A 19,626-nucleotide genomic window follows, 5' to 3' on the forward strand; every position below is an offset into this window, starting at 1 on the left:
CTAGTGCTTCATGATGAACCTTGAGTGAAAAATAGTTGGTAACCATCTGCTAATTAAACAAAAGAGATTCAAATGTTATAGATTTTGGGTTCTTTAAAATCCTGTATTGGTTACACTTGCAGTAGTAATATATAGGAACAAAATCAACGTGTAAACCCCTTATCTCTCAACCCGTAATGGTTTGTCTGATCTTCATATAACCTTGGTACTTTGCTTAAGATTTGGTGGTTAGTTAACCCTCGTCGAGGAAGAAGATAAAGAATTCAAATGGGAGTGAAATCTTTGAATTTTTGCAACTAACGTTTAGGGATGTAAAGTGAAATGTCGGAAGGTTTATTAATTTTCCAACTCAAAATTATTGAGATGCCCTTGCGTGAATGTTACATATTGAATATACATATCCGTGTCCGGACGTTATCCTGAGGGACGGACCGAATCACCTAGGGACGAACATTCTAAAGACCTCCGTACCCCAAATTGCCGACGGACAACCAAACAAGTGCGTCTGGACGGATGACGTCATCTCAGTTGACTAGTATATATAAATACCCATTCAAGTACAAGGCCAAGTACGATTTTCTGAACCTTCGTCCTACTTTCTCTCTCTATCAAATACTTATCTTCACGCCGGAGGGTGGTCGCAGAGAGGCCCTCCCATCTCTTCGGCGAGCCTAACGGTTTTCTCTTTTGCAGGTTTAGATCCTCGATCTCTCCAAGGTCCAAACTCGATTTACAGGCTCCGGCCTTTGCTGAATTTTGGATCTTCACATATGCTGCTTTTCCTTTAAAAACAAACGGTCATCCATTCTAGGGAACATCATTGTTGCCTGCTAGTGAATAGTCACGATCACTAGTTTACTTTCTCAAACTTGAGCATCAAGCTTACATTATTTGTAACCCATTTAAATCATCCTTGTAACTAACTCTTTGTAAACCATTTAGATCGGTAAAAACTAAAAAGAACATTTTTGAATAAAAATATATTTTTAGTTTCAACATTTAAATATATTTTTTTACAATAATATACATATACTAGGTTATAACCCGTGGTACCCACGGATTGGTTTATTTTAAGGATATTATTATTTATTTATTATTATTTGTAGGAATTTTTACATAAAATTTAAGAGGACATACATACATTAATTCAATTCAATGTTAAACGTATATTATCATTGAAATATTTGTTCATAGATATTGCAAAAATTTGATAATATATCTTTGTAAAGTACATTTGTATTTTTTAGTAAACTACAAATCATTGTATAATATTTACATCATTAAACCTTGCATTCTTTTGACTCCTCAAAGTGCAACATATAGTTGTCCGTGTGTAAAATCAAGCGTTTTTAGAAACAACCCAACATTCGATATCGAATGTCACTTTGTTTTGTTTATAGTATTTGCGGATAACATTCAAATATAATGTAAAAAAATATCTTCATAACTAAATATCTAGTATATTAAAAAAAACTGAAATTTAAATTACATCACAAGTTACCAAATATCTCCTTGTAAACCACGTTCGATGTCTGCTTCGAAGGTTTACCATCAGCATCAAACGCTAAAATTTTGACACCTTCTCTCGTCTTCACTCTCGATAAAGCGACGTACAACTGGCCATGACTAAAAACTGGATCCTTTAAATATAGCCCAACTCTGGATAAAGACTGCCCTTGACTTTTGTTAATCGTCATAGCAAAACATACTGATAACGGAAATTTCCTTCTTTGAAATTGAAAAGGTATCTTCTTGTCAGAAGGAATCATTGAAATCCTTGGAATATAAACTCTAGTGCCAATATTCCCGCCTGATATTACTTCAGCTTCAATAACTCGTTTACCGAGAAAGGTTATTTGAAGTCTAGTTCCATTACATAGACCATTTTGTTGATCAATGTTTCGAAGAAGCATTACAGGAACACCAACTTTAAGAACCAACCTATGATTAGGTAAACCGGCTATTTTGAGAGCATTCAAATTATCAGTAGAATACAGATCTTGTTGGAAAGAATCAAGTACTTCCTCAGTTTGACAGATACTGTCAGAGCTCAAATACTCTTTTTCTTCACCCGGAAATAACGAAAGTAAACGATCATTAATTTCATTAACAACTTCATTCTTTGGTGCTAAAATAGCTCTCGCAGAAAAGAATCCAGGATTTTTGTAATTTTCTAAAATTGAAGGATAAACAAAGTCGATTAAAATTTGTATTGGATCGTCCGTATCGGTGATTGCTAAGTCATCCGGTATCTCTATAAGTGCTTCACCATCATTTTCTGAACCAACGTTTCCTTCACCAATATCAAGTAGCCATCTTGCAAATTTCTCAATAGACTCAATGTTAGATGTTTGAGCTCCAACTATCAACCTCATGTTTTTGTTAATTTTAAAACCTTGCATTCTGACCATATATATGAAGAACTCAAAGAAGCATTGACAATTTGTTGTCTTGTACCATTAGGAATGACCGGGAGGATCTGTCTAAAGTCCCCACCAAAAACAATAACTTTACCCCCAAATGGTAGTTCAGAATGGTTACCCATAGAAGACGATAAAACGTCTTTCATTGTTCGATCTAGTGCCTCAAAAGCATGCTTGTGGACCATAGGGGCTTCGTCCCATATAATCAACTTTGCCTCTTTTAGTAGGTTAGCAACATCATCGTTTGGCTTAATGTGGCACATGGAGTCTTCTGTCAAGTTTATGGGGATTTTAAACCTAGAATGTGCTGTCCTTCCTTTAGATAGTAATAACGAAGCAATACCACTTGAAGCAACATTCAAAACAATCTGCCCTTTAGATCTAATTGCAGAAGCCAATGTCTTCCACAAAAAAGTCTTCCCAGTTCCACCATAACCATATACAAAAAACAACCCTCCAGTTTGGCTATTGAGTGCATGCATAATTTCATTAAAAATGTTCGACTGCTCTTCAGTTAGACATTCTTTCATTCGACAAAACTCAGTTTGCAACTCATTTGTGTCTTGCGATAATTCATCGTTGATTAGACGGTTGGTAACTTGACGTAAAGAGTGATGATCAGGATAAGGCATTGTTGTAAACTTACTTAACGATGAACCATTGGAAATTAAATAATTCTCAATTTCGAACAAAATCTGATTCTTCAGTTGATCTTCAGGAAGCGTTAGATCTAAAAAAAAGTACAAAAAATTGGGAAAAATTAGAAAAAAATATATATAATAATGTAAAACATATAAGTGACAAAAGAAAATAACTCGTTTACCAGGGATACGTGTCTCTTTTCGACGTCTGTATAAAATGTCGTCTCCTAATAAATGCCAAGTTTTATCCCAAACAAATTCAGGTCGTGATAGAGTATTTGTTAAAAGCATTGTGGCAAATAATGCTCTTAAATACCGACAATGACCATCAAAACTTGCTTCTTTAATTGCTTCAACATATTCGTTGTCATCATCTAGAAGACCCATTGAATAGCATGCGTCTTTAAAAGTGGGGAATAACTCTCCATTAACTGTTCGAATATCTTCGAATGATTTAGGACCTCTGACTTTGTTTAGGAGAATCCTTAAATAATAAGGTTCACCAGAAGCAACTGAAATGGAATGAATTCTACCAACAGTTTTATACCTTTTTCGTATTTGCCAACATCTATCTTTTACATTCCAAACAAACTTTGATGGGAACTCCACATAAGTCAATTTAGATGCTTCCTCATTACGTTGATTTAAATCAAACCATTTCAAGAACATCGAAGAAGCAACAGATGGTTTGCTCAAGACATCTTCAATATCATCATCTGCCCCATATACAACATTATGTTGACCAGGTAAATGAAAAGGAAGCCTCATTACAGCAGGAAATCTATAATGCACTTCGTTTGAGAAAATTCTCCAAGAAGCTTCACAAGCAGATATGTATCTACAATCGTAGTATTCTTTTATTTCATCTTTTTGTTTCTGAATGCTAGAACCATCTCCTTCGCAAAACACAACGGCAGTAGCCCGGTCAGGACCTTTGTTAATGTACTTGAAAAGATACTTTATGGAGCCTGCTTGGTTACACCATTCAATATTAATGTGAGCTTGGTATCGTTTTAATAGACCTTTGTTATACGGTACAACACTTCGGTTGTCTAACTGAACACCTTTCTTTATAACAATATGGCCACAATCTCTTCTTCGATAAAGCGCCGGAAAACCACTTGAGTCAATAATAGTTTGAGCAGAAAACTTTTTCGGAAATCGTTTAGAACATCTTTTGTCAACCATGCAAGGACAACTCAAGTTAGCATTCCCATAAGGACCATGAATCATATACTCCGAAACAAGTGAGTATAATTGAGGATCTTCAGATTTGTCTGGAATTTCAGCTGAAATAAAAGGATCTATGTGATCTACGGTGGGAAGTTTATGATCGACTTTCATGAATAAACAAATGTGTGCATGAGGCAGGCCACGTTTTTGAAATTCAACGGTATAAACAACTGCATAAGTTGAAAAGTTTATGTGTTAGTAATTACACATATCAAATTTGTGTGCACTTAATAAGATGTGATAAAATAATAAAACATAAAATAAATACCTGCATTCATTTCACCAAAAAATTGATTATCCTTTAGATCTTTAATCATTGAATCCAACTTCATCTTGAACAATCGACATAATATATCTGGCCTGTCTTCTGGTTTAATAGAAGTATCTTTAAGAAATCTTGAAATTTCAGGCCATTTAGGATTGCATGTAATGGTTATGAAAAAATCTGGGTATCCAAACCACTTACATAAAGCCATAGCATCAAGGTAGTTTGTTGCATGAACCGAGCCCCTCCAGTAAAGGAAGAATGTAAAATGACCTTTTGACCGGTGTTCGATAAATTTTCTTGACCTGTGTGCTTATACTTTTGTAAATTTTCAAATGTCTCAGATCGTAGATTCTTCTGCTTACCACGTATGGAATTTAGCCTTTCGCTTTCAATCATAGTGTAAGCGTCAACCAAAAACTGTTGCAACAGTCTTCTTCCGTTTAAAACCAAAGAATAACCACTAATGCGATCCTGTATTCGATATGCAAAGAATTCCCGCATTGTGCATTTTGGTCGTATTTTTTTTGGTTGTTACACCATCCCTATGAGGAATATCGATCCTATATCCATCATCACCAAACGGGAAAAGAATGGGATATTGAAGAGCAAGGTAGGATGGATGTAACTCACTAATACGTTTAAGCATACCAGATTCAGTTTCAACAACAATGTCACGACGATCAACAAAAGCATCTAAATCGTCGACAATCAACGCAACAACTTCAGTCGAGGATGGTAGATTATAAGTTCTACCATCTTTGTCTCTCTTTTAAATAAGTCGGAGCTTAAGGTTTGCTTCAGGGTTTTCATGAAAATGGTTTCGTACCATTTTGTAAGATTTAACCAACTCATTATGGGAATCTAAAAAATCTTTAAGGTATTCAATTATTTCAACGTCCAACTCCTGTTCATGTGAAGTTACATGTTTCCTGTTATCAATGTCATAAAAAAACAACTAACTATATTTAGATAAATGTAATAACCTAAAAAAAATAAAGGCAAGGGAAAGAATTCACTTACCCCAATACACTTTGTCTGTTAGATATCTCGTTCTCAGTGTCATATATGTATAGTTGAGAAAACTTAGCTTGCTTGCCATTAGCTGGTCTAAGACTACCTAAGCTATGAAAATTTTGACCACTAATTCGGTATATGAATGGAGCATTTCCCTTGTTTATTTTGGAATCAACCTTTCCACCCATTGATGTAAAAGAGAACATACAATTATAGCGTCGGATATTCTTTAAGAAGAACTTGCTTTTATGATCGGACATGTGGAACAAATTTTGATACGACGGATTAGCCTCCTTTAAATCTGGTAGCTCAACTTTCCCATATCCACAACATAAACCATAACATAACTTGCCCATTGTCAATCGACCTTTACCACCTTCGGAGGTCCATAACTTGGCATGACAAATCTCACATATAACAACTTGATCACCATGATCTATGTACTCTGTATAAATTTTAATATATAGTAATAAAAATAATAAGTATTTGTAATTTAAAGTGTGTATTAAATAATACAAAAAGTATACCACATGAAATTCCTTTGTAAGGATCTGGAACAAAAAGTCCAGCATTGCCAGGATCACCCGAATCCAAACTTTGCATAACTACTGGGGATAAATCACTTGCCTTGTGCTTCAGTTTGCGCTTACCGGCTGATAACTTACTAATTGATGTTCTGTTAGATGTTGTAGTGGAATTCGTATATGTCACGATACTTGAGTTAAAAGTATATACACCAGGGGTACATAAGGACACGTCGTTGTTATGCAAATTATCAATACCTGAAGAATATATTAAAAGGATATTAAAAATTATAGCATAATTACTAACGGGTAAAATCCAAAACAAATAATTAAAAAATTATAATATAAAGTATTATTATTACGTATACAAAATAATATAAAGTATTAAAAAGTCTCACGTACATAAGGTTGTATCAAGTAAAGAAGCCATACCATTCATAATTCCATGTAATGGGATTGTCATATTTATATTATTTGTAACATTAGAGACTTAAGATACGTTTTCTTTCCCACGTATGACGACATCAACGTTTGTAGTAGAAGTTTTTTTCTTTCCCTTCTTTTTATCAATTATTGCTTTTCGGATACTTCGTCTTTCTCCAGTATCAATAACTTAATAATCAATAACAAATAGATAAATAAATAAATTACTACTCTTTTAAAAAAGGAAGTTAACATATAAAATACATTTTCATTATAATAAATAGAATTTCATACCAGTAGAAATGGCTGAGAGAGGAATTCTGTCAAAATCACCTATATCTATAAATGGATTATTAAAAATACCCATAAGTATTAGTGGTTTAAATATTTTTTTAAACTTACTATTAACATATGAAGACAGCGTAGCATCTATACTTCTCTGAAAAGGGATTGTTATATCTAACTGATTTGTAACATTAGATACTTGAGATGAGTTCTCTTTATCACGTAACGTCACACCAACATTTGAAGAAGAAGTTCTATTCTTCGTCCTCTTACTCTCAAGTATTCTTTTTCGGATTCTTCGCCTTTCACCGGTATCAATAACTTAAAATTCAACAAAACACATAAATAAAAGTATTAGTAGTATTATAATAAAAAAAATATACAAACTACCTTATCTGTTATATTATAAAAGGAATCTCTTACCATTAGAAATATTTGATAGAGGAGTTTTATCCAAAACACCTATATGTATACATGGATTATTAAAAAACAAACACAAAGTATAGTAGTTTAAAAAATTAAATAATTTTAATAATAGAAACTTACTGTTAACATCAAACTGTTTAGATTTACCAGATGATGTGAGTGAGCAACGAAAATTAGAGGTTCTCTTTGACATCTTGTATTAATAATAATATCTGCAAAGGTTTAGCGAAATACCATATAAAACAAATAATGAATTACAGACTTTGATAATCTAGAAAATGGATATTAATTATACCTTTATTTCTGAAAATGGATATCAAACATAATTTTGACGATACAATGATAATAAACAATTACCTTGAATTTGTTATTGAAGTCTTGTGATAGATTGACAATATTATGGTTGACAGTGAAGACTTTTTTACATGACAAATGAAAAATGATCTCAAGTAATGTGTATCCTACACATATATAGGGTTGAAAACATAATTGATTAAGTAATCTTGTGTCAATATGAAATGTATTTATGTAATTTGTTTGGCACACTTAACTTACCATAATATTTAATCCTAAACAATGGAAAAATAATAATTACTCATCTGAAAGATAAAAATCTCGAATAGGTTAAGAATAAGTTTGGAAATTATTGATAAATATGTTTGGAAATTTTAATAAATCTTTAATCCCTTAATTAGTCTAGAAAAAATTTTGGATGAAATTGACAATTTGATTAGGTTGATCATAATGATTTTCCATCAATAAGAAAACTAACTTGTAGACATTTAACACTTTTTCAAAAATCTGTACAATAACTTTTGAATGATACTTAAATTTCGCTGTGATTGAGCATAAACTTTAAATTTGGAAGTTACGAAAAAATTAATGTTAATAATCTTGATTTCGTCATTTAATGAAATGTTTATTAACATTAATTCAAAAAAAACGGGCAGCACAAATATAGCAACCTATAGCATTATGAAGTTAATTGTAACCCATTATGAATTTTAAACTTCTAATTTACTCGGTAATCATTGTCGACTTAATTAAAGCATGGATGTTAATTCAATGATAATACTTTACTTTTTCATTGATCGACATTTAACACTTTTTAAAAAATCTGTACAATAACTTTTGAATGATACTTAAAATTGGCAGTGATTGAGCATAAACTTTAAATTTAGAAGTTACGAAAAAATCAATATTATAAACTTCGAATTTACTCATCTGAATATGGAAAGAAAATTCAATTATCATTAATCATTATCATTAGTCAGTATTATAAGACGATGCTGGAACAATAAAATGAAAACGAAGTAACACAAAATCCAATAATTTGTCTTTTAAGTAATAACGATATTAGAAAATAATAACTTAAAAAAGACTAATACGAATTCTTGAAAAAACAAAAATGCAATAAATCTCATAGCTAAAACTGGAAGACAGTAGACATGGTAATCTCAATCGATGGTCTTGCGCTTTGTTGAAACAGAGTGTTCAATCGGATGAATGTCATAAACTTCATTAACACCTCGTTTACCCTTGACATATTTCTGATCCTGCAAAACATAATACAAAAAAATTATCAGCTATATGAAATTTTCACGCACCTTCAATTTTAAACATGAATTCAAAACCTGTAGAGAAACAAAGTTGTTCTTAATCTCAACAATAAGATTTGCATCATCGCTTATATGGGTAATTCCATAAACCTCGTCATAATGTACCAAATTGTGCTCGGTGACTTCTATCTTGAATGCGAAAACCTTCCCAACAATTAACTTTATGTCTTCTGGAACCTTAATAATATCGTCAGACTGAAAGTATTGTAAAATTTTGGTTTAATTATTTAATATTATCAAATGTTATAACAAACATAATCAAGTGTTGTATATGAAATAAATTTAAAACCAACCATTGTGTTCTCTTCAATCAACAGTTTTGGAGACTTATTAAAAAGCTGAACAGCCTGGTCGTGAAATAATATTAGCTCAACAGAATCAGAGAGTCATCAGAAACTTCAAGATTAATTTTGAACTTGGGAACAGGTTGAACTGTATTCTCAGAACATTGGTAATTGGAGCAGTAATAAACATCAAATTGTTTGAAATCATCAAAACAATCAGGTGCAAACAGTTCCTCGACCTCCAAAGTGGCTTCATGCGAACAGGTAGGGCATGTCATATGGTACCAACAGTTGTTAATATTAATAACAGTACCAACAATAACAACATTTTTTGGCTGGATATATGTAAAACACGTTATCAGTTGTCAAGTCTAAACATCCATAATTTAGTTCTTTATTAATATATACGTATACCTTTGATATCTCCCAGACGACACCAACATTAGTGATGGTTGTATCTTTAAGAAATAAATCTGATGAGATATCTCTGTTTGCAGACATGATAACTGAAAAAATTTGAAGACATGCATTATACGTAAAAAGATATGGTTAACAATTATTTATAAGTGCTATATCACATATGTTCAAGAAAGACATATACGATGTAAATTTATGAAAAAATACCTTGATGAAGAAACGCACAAGAAAACAAAGCAATTTTGAATGAAGATGAAAACAAATAAAAATAGTATTTATAGAAGAAGATGTTAAAATTTTGGTAAACAATTAAAATATAGTATAAGATTTATAAAATCTTGAATGTTTTATTAAATGGTTAACGAAGGAAAGGATTTGGGAAGTAATAAAGAATATTTTTTTATACAATCGTACATTTAATTTTTAGCAGTCAATTTTGCTTGGCCAAAACCAATGTTAGTTCGAATTTAAAGATTTTATAATAGTTGACTATTAATTTAACATCCGAAATATTTTTATAATCATGCCATATAAAACAAATAATTTTAATTACATAACTTAAATACTTTAATTGCAATTAAACATCCCAATTAAGCTGTAATCAACACTAAATTAGGATATTTTTTTAGATTTGAAATATAAAATATTGCAATTAAACCAATGTTAGTTCGAATTTAAAGATTTTATAATAGTTGACTATTACTTTAACATCCAAAATATTTTTATAATCATGCCATATAAAACAAATAATTTTAATTACGTAACTTAAGTACTTTAATTGCAATTAAACATCCCAATTAAGCTGTAATCAACACTAAATTATGATATTTTTTTATATTTGAAATATTTAACATAAGGTTTCTGCTATAATAAATAAAGTTTAATATTCTATATTGTAAAATTTGTAATCAAATGTAATTGCTTTAAAACAAAGATAGGATGGTTTAGCATCAAGATTATTTATACATAAATTACTAAAAAATACTTTTTATGAACGAACATAAATTATATACAGTTAAAGTAGTAAATAGAATGTTATGAATAACATTAGAAAAAAAAATTTAAAATCTGGGGCAATATAATTACACACGTAAGAGCATTCACATCCAAAGAACTAAATTGTGAGTGTGAGATTTTTAAAATATAAAGAGTATATTGAAAGTGGTTGTGAGTGGAGGAGAGAGAAAAATGTAATAATAAAGGTATAAAAATATCATTTAAGTGAAGAGGAGAGACAAAATTATTTGTTTTTAGTGGAAATCTATTGATATTGGAGTTATTTTTTAATGGAATGTATGTATAATTTTAGAGGGCTAGATGTGAATGTTCTAATATGCAAATAGAAAACAAATATTTATAATTATACACATAATACATCTATAAGACAATTAGTAATTAAAATTCAAACACGTCTATAATACAATATACAACCGGGCTCAAAGTGTTCTAAATTGCAATGTTTGTAAACAAAATAATATAACCAAACACAAAATTGATAACAACGACAAACCATAAATTCAAAATGTAATAACAACATCAAATAAATGCCATTGATAGATATCTTTACTTAAACAAAATTCTTAAATTCATATCGTCTCAAAAACATTCAGAAGAACATTAAAAAAACTCCAAAAATCACACGAACATAAATAAAAACCAGTTGTCTTAACTTCAACACCATCAAACCATAAATCTAACGACACCCACTACTTCTCGATTTTTGGAATCAAAAGATTAGCACCTTCAAATATGGGCATTCATCTTTCGCATCATTAACACGACGTTTTGTTGATGAACATCCAAGTGTATCATCAACATCATAAACATCGTGAAGATTACGTTTCACATCACCAGAAGAAGTTGTCTTTGGATCATTCTCCAAACCTTTAGACAAAGGTGTTTCGTTATCACCAGTGAACGAAACCTCATCCTGAAAAAATAATATTATTGGTAAATGAGTAGGAATAAAAAATTGCTAACAGTTCATATATTTACGTATAACTAAAATTTAAAAATAATTTCTCTTTAAAAAAAAGAAACCTTTGAAACATCACAAGGAACAGATTGAATTTCAGACGGTTGACCGCCGGTTAAATTGGAATTCTCATACTGTATCAATACAAAATAAATATGACTTGCAATTGTAATACAATATTCAACATTTAACAAAAACCAACTTCTAGTAATGATACCAGGTTTGATACCTCATGTATTTTAAATTTAGCGTAGAGTCCAGCAAGAATATCCAGATCTGACGTGAGCATTGAGATTCCGTAGTTCTCAACTTGGTGTATAATGTTAAACTCTAAAACATTGATGATAAAACCAAGTTTCTGCCCAACTAAAATGTCAAACAATTCGGGATACGGTTTGGGGACGCCTCCAGAAGCCAACTCCTATCAAGTACAGTAATCATTTAGCATTTTTGTAAGATTTAGGCCAACAAAATACAGTATTCATAAATATTAATAATAACAACGAAATTGGTATGTTAACATACCTCATCATGCACTTCAACCAACTCTTTTGCAGTTTTTTTGAAAATCTTAAAAGCCTCGAAATCAAATAGTGTCAGAGTAGTACCGTATGAGTCTTGCATTCGAATAGGAATCTTGTATCTATTTTATTTAAAACACAACAAAATATGAATGTTTAGGTGTTGTAATCAATTATATATATACAGTTAACAGTCTTTTTCGAAGAGGCTTTAAAAAAAACATACCGAGGAAAGGACACAATATCCACTCCTTTACAATCAGCGTTGGTACACATGACAATCCTTTTGTCGTCCAAACCACCTGAACCATCCTCTTTGTCAACAGTAACAAACGTTTCTTCAACACGGGATTTGCAGTGGTTGCAAGCATTATAGTACCAGATTTTATCAGTGCATATCCCGATTACTGTACCAACCAATATGACCTTCTTGGGCTAATTAATAAAAGAATTAAGACATTATTTTTCATGAAAGTTTTATTTGTTATCACGATAAATAGAATAATTAAAAAATATATATATAACCTTCTGTATGGTACTAAGATAAGCTGGCAAAACAAAACCAGTGTTGTTCAGAAACTCATCCTCAGCAGTTGATATCATATAAGAGCCAACGTTGTCACTTGAAGATGGTGTTGATGCAAACTTCTCAACATAACTATATTATTTCCAAAATGTAAAGGTATTATGTAGTTAAGCATGTTGTTAAGAAAAATAGAAAATTAAAAAACAATATGATAGTAATGTTTCGTGACTGGTAAAATAAAATATTCTTTCTTACCACTTCTTGAATGATGTTATTTCATCAATTTTAGAGTTGATGAACATCCTACTGACATCAAATGAAGTTGACAAACCTTGTTTATCTACAAAAAAGCAAATGAATAAATAAAATAAAATGTTACTAAATTTGATGCTTACTACAATTTTACCACTAAAGTTTTGAATCAATTTGATGTTGATTAATACCTCTGTAAAGATTCACGACACCAAAGTGAATCACCATAACGACATGCTTCTCTCGATTTGGATCATTAAAGTAGGCATGCATTTCAATGGCAAATGAATCCCACAATGTAGCAATAACTTGATGACCCCTACATGTAAATTAAAAACTATCTAGTAGTGAGGTTATAAGTATTAAGTAAAATACTAACTCAATATCCTTAAGTTTGATGTTCAATCTCTTCCCTTTGGTACCATCTTTTTTATCTGTGTCCTCCAGATTGAAGCAAACTTCAACATACCCTATGAAATCTATAAAGAAGGCAATAATGATAAATTGAAAAAAAAAACCTAAATGAAACATACTTCAAACAGAATTAAACATGTTAAGTTAAATCAATTACCAACAGTTGTACCAACTTCAACTTTATTTTCTACAACATCCTTGAAATTGACAAAAGAGAAGGAATACTTAGGACCACACCAATCATCACTTTTTTGAATCTGACTGAAAAGACTAAATGTTAACTTCTGCTTATTCTTCGTGTAGTTGATAGTTGCATTGTTTGGTGCAATAGATGCCCTGCTGATGAGAAGACATTCGTCGAGTTTGAAGTGATGATCAAATCTTGGCAATATCCTATGAAGACAATTTGCCAAAATCATATCACCCTGTAAAAAATAAATATTAATAAAATTTTATGTCCAAACATATTAATAAAACCATCAGACATCAGACATAAATAATACATCTACTTATTTGAATAGAAAAAACATAATTCAGTCAACACCTGTTCATCCATACATATCATGTCAACACGATATGTTACATTGGGACGTCCGTGCATCATCTTCCTGCATACCGAAACTATCTTCAACTTCAAAGTATAGTTATTCGACAGAGCGTTAACATTAGACAACATAGTTATTTTTTTAGGTTCCATGGCGATACAATTGAATTGATATAGGGAAAGAAAATGGTAAAATGTGGTGATAATGAAAGATGAAACCAGTGTATTTATAAAGACACATATATATCATTTATTTTAAGGAAGTGTACTAAAAGGTAAAAGAAAGATCAAATCTCGAATATGTTAAGAATAAGTGTGGAAATTATTGATAAATATGTTTGGAAATTTTAATAAATCTTTGATCCCTTAATTAGTCTATAAAAAATTTTGGACAAAATTGACAATTTGATTATGTTTATCATAATGATTTTCCATCAATAAGAAAACTAACATTGTAGACATTTAACACTTTTCCAAAAATCTGAACAATAACTTTTGAATGATACTTAAATTTCGCAGTGATTGAGCATAAACTTTAAATTTGGAAGTTACGAAAAAATTAATGGTAATAATCTTGAATTCGTCATTTAATGAAATTTTTATTAACATTAATTTAAAAAAAAAACCGGCAGCACAAATATAGCAACCTATAGCATTATGAAGTTAACTGTAACCCATTATGAATTTTAAATTTCTAATTTACTCGCCAATTTACTCGGTAATCATTGTCGACTTAATTAAAGCATGGATGTTAATTCAATTATAATACTTTACTTTTTCATTGATCGACATTTAACACTTTTTAAAAAATCTGTACAATAACTTTTGAATGATACTTAAATTTGGCAGTGATTTAGCATAACTTTAACTTTGAAAGTTACAAAAACATCAATATTATAAACTTGCATTCGTCATTTAATGAAATGTTTATTAACATTAATTTAAAAAAAACCAGCAGCACAAATATAGCAACCTGTATAATTATGAAGTTAACAGTAACCCATTATGAATTTTAAACTTCTAATTTACTCCCCAATTTAAGCATGATAATCATTATCGACTTAATTAAAGCATGGATGTTTTATAAGTTTAATACTTTACTTTTTGATTGCTAGATTATTAGAGTAACTCACGATAATATATACCTTATTAACAGTTACTCTATTCATAAAGTCAATTCCTTGAACATATATATTCTTTGATTTAAAAAATTTACAAAATTTAATAAACTAAAAAAGTTGACCTTAGTTAGAATTTTATTTTGAAATTGTTTGTTTTAATAATTATATAGATTTGATTTTCTACTCGTTTGCTAATAAATTTTGATTTTTTTTATATTTAGCATGTCCATATGTATTAAATTTATTTACAAAAACAACCCAAGATAATTTGTTATTCTAGATTAAATGGAATACTAATATGCGTTTAATTTAATGTTTATTTTGATAAATAAGATACTGCATGAAATTAAGTAGCACACAAATGTCTATACAAAAGTTGACACTAAATGTTATCTTTAGTCATAAAGTCATCTGCAATTTTGATAGAAATTTTTAGTTGTAGTAACAAACATAAACATTCAAGATATACACAAAAGTTAAGTAGCATACAAAAGTCTGTTATCAAAAAAGTCCATAAAGGTACATGTTCAAAAGATAGTTAACAAAACAAAGACCAAACAGTTGTTCAAAAGACAGCTTATAAAAGATAGGTGCACTTTGCTTAGACAGATCGGACATTTTTTAAGATGACGGTTTTCTTTGAAGTCACATAAGTGACATCAAGCATGACGCCAGCATTCAAATGATTTTCCGCCATAAATCTAGGCCAGTTTATGACTGAATAGCGTAATGCACTTCCATTTTTTTCTGGTTTGACTTCATAAATACTAACCTGCCCCTGCAGGTTTTCAAACTTCAGTGTATGAAGCTTCTTTGTAAACCCTGCGCGGTTTGATACCCGGACCGGAAGACGCTGCATGTAACAACGTGGATTAAAAAGCATAAATTTTAAACATCAAATAATAACGACAAACAATGTAAATTTAAAGATTGATTGAGCAAAAATCATACCAGCCTGTATTCCCCTCTACGTGTAAAGTTACAAAACTCCGGATCTTCAGGAATAGTGTGTTTTTCAGATTTCTTTCCAGGTAAACGCTTCTTAGACTTGGAAGTACCAACCGAGCTTATATTTTTCTTTACCTTTATGATTGAAAAAGTTGTTGTTTTCAAAACGATACCATATTATTGTTAACAAATGAAGATTATTTGTATAAATTGATAAACTTACATCTTTTGTGAGAGATGGGGATCCTTCAGCTATAAATCCCTTGGAAGTGCAATCAACGTCATGTTGTTTACCCTTACATGGTTCTCCAAGTCCCTCATTTATGGTGATAGCATTTTGTTCCTGAATGCAAAGATCCTGTTTCAATGACACATTTTACATTAACATACATAAGGTAAATGATTACCTGTGATTGTTTAAATTCAGATGAATTTTATGTATACATAGACATTTATAAAACTATACGATCACCTGGTGGACATTTGGTTCTTCATGTGAAAACATGAAGCCATAATCTTTATGTAAGGCCTATAAAGGACAATATGCAAATAATTAGTGCTAGATAACTATTAATAAAAAATGTATATACAGATATTAGTAGATTACCTCGTCTAGTTTATGAACGAACTGATCACGAGATACTTCAACAACCTCATCATCAGAATTGTCTCCCATTATGAACACAACCAGCAATTGAACTCAAAAAACTGTTAAGTGAAAGTGAGCATTAGCAATATTCTTAAATATCAATACATATTCATCATAAAACAAAATTTTAAAGAAAAGAGTAACTACAGATAAAGATGCAGTTTTTGGAACCGATATATTACAAAAATAAAAAGCCTTTTTATACTAAATAAGATTCAAACAATATAACCTGAATATCATAAAATAATATATCATTAATTCAGAAAAATAATATTAAATATATTCAAGAAACTATAGATTATATCCATATAGGCCTAAAACAATAATCTAACACTGAATAAACACAGTAAATTCTGAAAACATTCATCTAACATCTAACATTTAAAATAAAACAATATTAATTCCGAGAGGATAGTAAGCATGAGATAAAAGATGCAGTTTAAAGGTAAAACATAATTTCGACTAAAGGTTAACCACATTTAAACATGTAGTTTATGCAACTTATACAATACAAATACAAACAACAACATCTGCAAATGAAACAATAATTTCTGATTAATCGGGATAATTAATATTAGATATGTTCAACGAACTACAACTTTGCATCCATACAGGCATAAAAAAACTCATCTAACACTGAATAAATAATTTATAATGTTAAAAACAAAAGATATCACAATTTTTATGAAAAGAGTAACTAAAATCACATTTAATAGCAAGAATGTTCAGATAAAATAACATGCATATCTGTGGATGTAAAACAAATACCAATAATCTTGATTGGCATTATGATTCAAGAATCTATTATAAACTTCCCGGAGAAGCGTAACAAAATAAACGTCTAAACAGATAGTAAGTGCGATTAACTTACCGATTAGGTTATGATGCAACAAAGGAAAAATTTCCCCAAACTTGATTTTGCTAAGAACAAATGGGTTTCTTCAAACACTAAACAGAGATTTTTTGATAAATAGAAAAATAAAGAAGTGTAATAGATGTTTGAGATGATGGTTGAGGGGTAATGATGAATTTAGGTTACCAATGTCAGATTTTTTCTTTGCCATTAAGATTACCATATTTTATTTTGAAATATAGATACCATTACTATATTAATTTTATATAGACGATCATAAGTATTGTTAATAGATATTATTTTGTATGATTTACAATATAAAAAAATTTCCAAAGATCATATTATTGTTAATGGTGGTGTTACCATATAATATTAATAAAGATAACATATACTATTTTTGAATTATCACTTGTGTCTTTTTTGGATGGATCTTAATCAATGATGGTATTTGGTAATAAAAATGCAAGTTACCAACGCAAATCAATACAGAATTAAAAAAAAAATCATAAATTACAATTATCAGATGACTAAATATTTAAATCTTTTATTTTATAATGATTTGGAAATTGGAAATACGACACTTTATTAAAGTGTTAATATCGATAGTAAATCAAAATAATATCGGTAACATCAACTTATAAATACTAAATAGGTAAGACAACGGTCTCTTCAAACGATGCTACATTGTATAGTCCTTGAAAGGTCTCAGCGTCTCGTAAGTATTGAAAATCTTTCAGTCCAATTGGTATCTCAAGAATACCACACTGATCGATCTCAACAGACCAAGTGTCACCTTTGTTCTCAGCTAATTTGTTACGCCATGAATCAAATGAAAGTGAATTTACGTTTGTAAAAGACGACACTTCTGACCATAGTTCATCTTCAAATTTAAATAGCTTCACATTTTTATCAGGGTCTTTCCAACAATAAACATATGAAGTGTGTTGCGGATTTTGAAAAACTGCTTTGGCGACCAATAACATCAGTACATTATGGTATGGAAACCTTCGAGAAAGTTTCAGAATCCACATCAAAAGCAATCGTATAACTTTTAGCAGGCGTCCAATAGTGTGGAGATGGAAAATATAAAACATTATTGCATAAAGTTCCGGAAGACCACCAATATAAACTTGAAGCGTAATCCGGTCCTTTCAAGAAAGTTAAAGTTTTCCATTCACATGTGTTCTGAGAATACACACGCGGTACAAACACAGTAGGTAATGTTAATGGTAATTATAAGATGAATAATCACAGACAATTTATTACAAAATAAATTATTCTGGTCCCAAATTGTTATAAGATTAATACTAACCAACGATTTTCTGTCGTTGTTATGGACACGAGCAGCGAATCCATAAACCATTTCAGCTTTCTACGTATGCCTGGAACATGACACCATAAGATTTATATTTAAACCATCAAAACATAAGAGTAAAAATTTAGAAGTTCAAACAGGATCTTCAAAGAAGCAAAAAAAAATCCATTACTAAAATCAAAAAATCTTCAAATAAAATTATGTGATAAACATTAACAGTCAACCTAATCAAAACAAAATCCATTACTAAAATCACCAAATCTTAAAATAAATTTAGGTCATACCCAATAACATCACAACCGTATAAGAACAATAAAAACAAAAGATCCTTGTATAAGATTGAAGACATAGATTAGTACACTAAAGAACAAACAATCTCGAGTATGGTTTCAGTTTCCCGTTTAATCAGAAATTAAAGATCAAGAAAAACAAAAGATCCTTGTATAAGATTGAAGATATAGAAACAAAATCGAAGACGGAATCAAACATTTAAAGTAAATTACATGAACAAAATACACCAAAAACAGATTAGCTATAAAAAGTATGAGATTACCGAAAAAGATTTTGATGAAGATTGGATGAACTTGTTGAAGATCAAAGGATTTCTTGGTTTACGTGTAGAAGAAAGAGAAAGAACTAATATTTTGTGTATATTATGAACAAAAAATCTATTATATACGGTCCATTTTTTCAAGTGGGCGAGTCGGATTCTTGCCATTTAGATGCCGCGATACATGAATTAAAAAGGTGGAAGTTTTTGGAGCCAAAACCAATTTCAAGAAGCCCTATGGTGATGCCACCTCATTCTCCAAGCCCTCATAACATGACACATCAGCCCTTATTTATCATGTTTATTATATATAATAGATTAAGGGAAAATAAACTTTGCAAACTACATGATATAAATCTAATTTAGTAATGAAAGTTGCTAGAGCGTGGACATAATATAAT

The 19,626-nt window shown here is 30.3% G+C and overlaps 1 protein-coding gene across 1 annotated transcript; it reads right to left on the bottom strand.

Moving 5' to 3' along the window:
• Nucleotides 1–1,490: 1,490 nt before the first annotated feature.
• Nucleotides 1,491–2,375, bottom strand: LOC110870000 (ATP-dependent DNA helicase PIF1-like). Its single transcript, XM_022119197.1, has one exon. The coding sequence runs from the start codon at nt 2,373–2,375 to the stop codon at nt 1,491–1,493; it is 885 nt and encodes a 294-aa protein (XP_021974889.1).
• Nucleotides 2,376–19,626: the final 17,251 nt, after the last annotated feature.

This window comes from Helianthus annuus, chromosome 8 (genome assembly GCF_002127325.2).
Source record: "Helianthus annuus cultivar XRQ/B chromosome 8, HanXRQr2.0-SUNRISE, whole genome shotgun sequence".
Classification (NCBI taxonomy): domain Eukaryota; kingdom Viridiplantae; phylum Streptophyta; class Magnoliopsida; order Asterales; family Asteraceae; genus Helianthus; species Helianthus annuus.